Source organism: Zingiber officinale, chromosome 3A (assembly GCF_018446385.1).
Source record: "Zingiber officinale cultivar Zhangliang chromosome 3A, Zo_v1.1, whole genome shotgun sequence".
Lineage (NCBI taxonomy): Eukaryota > Viridiplantae > Streptophyta > Magnoliopsida > Zingiberales > Zingiberaceae > Zingiber > Zingiber officinale.
In genome coordinates this window covers 31,560,816-31,566,678 of record NC_055990.1, presented here as the reverse complement: position 1 = coordinate 31,566,678, position 5,863 = coordinate 31,560,816, and the positions used below count along the sequence as shown (strand labels likewise).

Genomic DNA, 5,863 nt, shown 5'->3' with positions numbered 1-5,863 from the left:
CAATGCACACCAACTCTTATTAAAATTTGCATACAAGGCCCCATCATCTCCCTTGTCTCTTTTAGCCGGCATCTATTTTATCAATAATTGTAGCAATTCCTTAGTCATTCTAAGCGGAATTTCTAGGAATGGTCTTAATTTTCAAATGGTTAATCAAGTTTTCAAATTTTAATGGTAAGGACGGGAAAAAATATATTGAATTGAAAATTTTATTTGCAAATAGAACCCTTTCATAAAAAGGAAAGATACTAGGAACTAATATGAATATACATTCAAATATATGACGGTTTTTTATCAGAAGACGTATGTTGAATATGGAATTTATCAAAAGATATATCGTAGTTGTGTTTATATCAAAAGGTATAGAAAAATAAATGTAATTCCCCTTTTACCTCTTCCCCTAAACTCTTCTTCTCATTCATCAATTTCCAAGCATCCAAATCATAATTTTAATTGCAAATGATTTTGTGGTTCGGATGCATGTGATCTCACCATCTCTCTCCCTCCATACATCTTCCGGGTCTTATAAACACGAAACGATTATGAACCTCCTCCGCTTGTCATACATTCGTGTGTTGTTTGGCGGGATTGCAAAAGAGTAATTAGGATTTAGAGATATTGTCGTAAGAGTTTCAAGAAACGAGTTCAAAGGACAACAGTGATTAAAAACCTCGGTGTTGAAGGATAAATTTCTAAAAAGAGTGAAATTAGTAGAAAAAGACAGATAAAGATTTAACGATGTATGTATAAATTTACTATTGTAAAATAGGTTTGTACTGTAAAAAAAATAAATTACACTTTTATAACAAAGGGTGATGACAAAAATAGTATTTATGGTGTCATTGGATGTGTGAGGAAGAAATATTGAATAACACTTACTATATGATGTACTCCATTACTTAATCGGTTTGCAAGGTGCTTTACTGTGATGCTAGATTTTAGCTAGACCTTACTCATGCATATTCGATTAATATGGTAGGTGATTCAATGGTAAGGGTGGGGCCCGCCTTGTAGAAGGTCATCACCACGTAGAAGGTCATAGTCAAAGTGGTCAACGTCCCAAGCATTCGTCCGATCAGACGAACCACTCGTTTGGTCGGCATAAGGAGTAGCCGATCTGACACTTCGACAGCTCGGCCAAATACCGAGCTTTCGACGCTCATAAAGTTCAAGCAGGGAAGGACGAAGGCCGAGCGGCCGTCTCGCTCGGTTAAATGGTGGGCGCAGCCTCGACTAGGCAAGCACGGCTCCCTCGCTCGACAGGACGGAGCCGAGACAGCAGACCATTGGTCGAGCGGACTCTCCCGCTCGGCCCGACCATGATATCACCCGGACGACAGATTGGTCGAGCGGCTCTCCCGCTCGGCCCAATAAAGGACAAAAGGAGCAGTTGGCGATATCTTCCTAGGAACCAGTGTCATCGACAGCGCGGCATGGTTGGCGACATGGTCAGACGGAGAATCTACGGTGGAAGCTTCCACTGTCACATCAGGAATATACTCGGGTTGTTATGGTATGGCGTCAGGCACGCTTTTCTGACACGTCCTTTCCAGGTATGCTTTGAGAAGCATGCACACTTGGGGAAGCGTGTATGCGCCTCCTGGGAGCCCTATATAAGGACCCCCGGGCTTCGACGGAGGTATGTTCACTTCTACTGTAGCTATAGTTACGTTGTTGCTCTTTTCTCTTTTCTACTTCATTCACTTGTCGTCGGTGATTGACTTGAGCGTCGGAGGGCCATCGCCGGGGAACCCCTCCCCGACTCGACACTAACGGCACTAACAACTTGTGGTTGCAGGCTTAGCTCGTTGGAGGCCCACGTCATCTTCAGTCTACATCCAGTCAACGTGAGTGTCATCTCCCCAACGTCCGTCGACTTGACTCTTGGACAGGATTAGTAGGAATCATCACATTGGGCTTGATATGCAATCATATTAGGTCCAATTTTTTCCTTGATCAAAATTTTGATTTGATATTATATTTAACTTCTCCTGTCTCAACCCTTCGTAGTGATTGGGAGTTTGCATAAATCTAATTACCCTAGGTCTATCAGTGGATTTTGACCAAAATCTACTAATGGACCTAGACATGTTTGATTACACTCATTTAACGTGTTGTGAGTTTCTGGTGTTGCAAGGAGTTAAATTGTACCATCCATTGCTTATTTAGGGCTCTCAGTTGTGGTCCAATGTTACGAGAAGTTTCTACTTGAATGCGGGCCTGATATAGGATGATATCAGACCTAACGTGATCTTTAGTTAAAACTTTACTTTTACACCATATATATCATTCCTCGCTCAACCCTTCCTAGTGGTTGAAATTTTACAAAAATACAAAAACCCTAGTTTTATTAGTAAGATTTTGTCACAAGCACTAATAAATACCATTTCCTCGCTCAAGTCAATTTCTGGCTAATAGAAAAATGGAGAATTGTAGCTAAAGCATGTAAAAAAATAAAGTTGCGTATACCTCCACCTATAGTTGGGACCCCCTCCCCCTGCTTTTATAGCATATAGTATCTATGCACTCATCTCAAAGCGTGTGCACATTTCCCCAAGTGTCCTATGAAAAAACAAGCTAAAACGTGTCTCTAACATCTTTCCTTAAACAAGTATGCATATCTCTGATGTGATAGACTGAAAGCTTCCAAAGTACCATTTGCTTGTGAAACATGCTCCTTTGTCAGTGACACAAACCCCCAAAAGGATACAACGAGATACGTAAGTGCGTCCCACTGTAAATCGATCGACGTCCGATCGACCGGGGTCCCACTGTAAGTCGATCGACGTCCGATCGACCGGGGTCCCCTAGCTCGGCAGTGTCCATCTATCTTCGTCTGATCAGATGTGGTGCTTGGTCAGTGAGCCAAGCTTGTTGTGCATTGACATTTACCTCTCGACTCCATCGGTCGACCTTTGGCGAGCCATTCGACACCCTTGTTCGACTGATCGGGCTCCCCCCTCGTCTACTCGCCCGATCATCCAGCCCCGCCGCTCGGCCGAGCCTTTGACCATTTTTTATCGTGACCTCCACATCAATCGATCTCCCTTACTTTGACATACCTTTGGTGGCCCCCTTCTCACCACCGCAACAATGGGCATAGAACCATCAAGACTTGTGAGCATATGGCAAAATGCGATTTGCTTGCCCTCAGCGTCCCCGTCAATCCGTCCCTAGGTCAACACGGAGGAGGTAAATTACGAGTGACTACTAGCTATTAATGCAGGTGGCAAGGCATGGAGAGAGGCATGCTCAGACACGTCGAATTTTGACCCCAAGATCTTATGTGACAATATCTTATATTTTAACCATCGTACCGTCCCGATGGACATCAAGACTTGTGACCATGCAGATAGACGAGGATGAGGATTATGACCATGAAGATTAGTGAATTTTTTTTTTTTTTCTTTTCTCTTCCTAGTTACTAACTAATCTCTCTCTCTCCTGTAAATAGTTCTCATTCTTAACAGCCAATCTAGAGTTAATTTAGTTATTTCCTTGGTCAAGCTCTCTAGTGTAATTTGGTCGCCTAAGAAATGGTGGGCCGCTGGTAATTGTCTTGTTGGCTGGCCGGATCAACCGATCAATTGCTACATGTTTTGTAATGTAATTGTATAGGGTGCTCAGTAGGACAAACAACTCACAATCTCTTTACTTTGTTATGAAACTCGAACTGTTGTTAATAATGTTTTGTTAGGTCTTTTGAATTTCCAGGAAAATACAAGGTTAAAAATGCTACAATATTCTCAAACTACAATCGCTGTGGATAATGACAATGACTAATCTGTTGTTCACCATCCTGTGGATAATGACAATCACTATACCATAGCTGATTTAACTGTGGATAATGACAATGACTATGACTATCCTTTTCATTGACTTGTTTGGATATTGAACTGGTGGTTTGGAAACAAAGTCGAAGTCAAATGAAAATATTTTATCTGGAAAATAAATCGAAATGAACTCATCTCGAAAGCTTTTATATTAAATAATAACAATAAAAGCTTGTATTAATTTAAGATTTACACATATAAGTAAGCCGCAAGTCCTATCATTCCGCATTCCCAGTTGGATTACTCAGGAAACATGAAGATCCAAATCTGCTTCTTGGCCGTTTTCTTCACCGCCGTCGCCACCTCATCCCACGCGCAGCAGTGCGGCAGCCAAGCCGGCGGCGCTCTCTGCTCCGGCGGTCTCTGCTGCAGCCAATACGGCTATTGCGGCTCCTCCTCTGCCTACTGCGGCACCGGCTGCCAGAGCCAGTGCGGCTCCGGCGCACAGTGCGGAAGCCAGGCCGGCGGCGCGCTCTGCTCCGGCAGCCTCTGCTGTAGCCAGTACGGCTACTGCGGGTCCACTTCCGCTTACTGCGGTGCAGGCTGCCAGAGCCAGTGCAGTGGCTCAACTCCCTCCCCATCTCCTCCTAGCGGAAGCGGCGTGTCGTCGATCATCACCTCCTCTGTTTTCGAGCAGATGCTGCTGCACCGGAATGACGCCGCCTGCCCGGGCAAGGGCTTCTACACCTACAACGCGTTCATCACCGCGGCGAACTCGTTCGCAGGGTTCGGGACGACCGGCGACATCACCGCTCAGAAGAGGGAGCTCGCGGCGTTCTTCGCACAGACATCCCATGAAACAACCGGTGAGTGCCCAGCTCGCTTTGCGTCGAAGACGATACATATTTTTCATTTGGCTCCTCGAATTTAATACATTACAATTTAGCTCTAGAACTCTTGAGTGAAATACTTCTAAAAGAATTTTCATTTAATTGTTTAAAGTCTAACACCGAGTACTCCAAAAAAAATGAATAAAAAATAGGAGGATGGTCAAGTGCTCCAGACGGCCCTTACGCATGGGGTTACTGCTTCTTGGTGGAACAAGGGAATCCACCAGATTACTGCGTGACAAGCTCGCAATGGCCGTGTGCTGCCGGAAAGAAGTATTACGGCCGAGGACCCATCCAAATATCTTAGTGAGGGTCTTTCTTTGTCTTTTTCTGTTTACCTTTTCTTTTAACTTATGACATCTTCAAGTATCACCGTCTATATATCCACTCGGTAGTTGGTGCACAAACCAATATCCTCCACTGAGTGTCCAGTGGGTTTGGGCAAAAAAACGTTAATGCGTTGTCGTTTATTGTTGTAGCAACTACAACTACGGGCCCGCAGGCCGAGCTATCGGGTCGGACTTGCTCAACAATCCGGACTTAGTCGCTTCGGATCCAACCGTCTCTTTCAAGACGGCCATTTGGTTCTGGATGACCGCGCAATCCCCGAAACCCTCGTGCCACGATGTGATCGTCGGACGATGGACGCCGTCGAGTGCTGACAGAGCAGCCGGCCGGCTCCCAGGGTACGGCGTCATCACCAACATCATCAATGGAGGAATCGAGTGTGGCAAAGGAACCAACGCACAAGTCGCTGACCGAATTGGATTCTACAAGAGGTACTGTGATATACTGGGGGTGACCTACGGGGACAATTTGGACTGCTATAATCAGGCCCCTTTTGGTTAATAATAATAATAATAATAATAATAATAATAATAATAATAATGTATTAAGGCTAGCTTGATGTAATGCCTAAATATGATAAAATAAATGATTATTATTATGATATATAAATCTATCGATACTTTAATTAACTGTTTCAGAGATGCAGAAGCTCAAGTCTTTCTGTAGATGAATTCTCTTTTAACTGCCCCAATGATTTGTGAGGCATTGCAAGCACTCGCGTGCTTTGTGTAACGAGTGCAATGAGGCAGCAGCAACCAGCTCTTTTCCGACACCCGACGACAAGAATAATTTATCACCTCGAACTTACAAATTTTGCATCCCTGTTTTATGCTGACACTTTGGGCATATTTA

General features: G+C 44.0%; 1 protein-coding gene across 1 annotated transcript; it reads left to right on the top strand.

Moving 5' to 3' along the window:
* Positions 1 to 4,066: 4,066 nt before the first annotated feature.
* LOC122051652 (basic endochitinase-like) lies at positions 4,067 to 5,636 on the top strand. The gene is made up of 3 exons (XM_042612871.1): positions 4,067 to 4,639; positions 4,816 to 4,969; positions 5,143 to 5,636. The coding sequence occupies exons 1-3, from the start codon at positions 4,087 to 4,089 to the stop codon at positions 5,510 to 5,512; spliced, it is 1,077 nt and encodes a 358-aa protein (XP_042468805.1). The 5' UTR covers positions 4,067 to 4,086; the 3' UTR covers positions 5,513 to 5,636.
* The last annotated feature ends 227 nt before the right edge of the window (positions 5,637 to 5,863 follow it).

Excerpts from the sequence above, each read along its gene's own strand:
- LOC122051652 (XM_042612871.1), top strand. The coding sequence starts at position 4,087 with ATGAAGATCCAAATCTGCTTCTTGGCCGTTTTCTTCACCGCCGTCGCC. Across the intron at positions 4,640-4,815 it reads GACATCCCATGAAACAACCG|GAGGATGGTCAAGTGCTCCA; the intron begins GTGAGTGCCCAG and ends AATAAAAAATAG. Across the intron at positions 4,970-5,142 it reads GGACCCATCCAAATATCTTA|CAACTACAACTACGGGCCCG; the intron begins GTGAGGGTCTTT and ends TTATTGTTGTAG.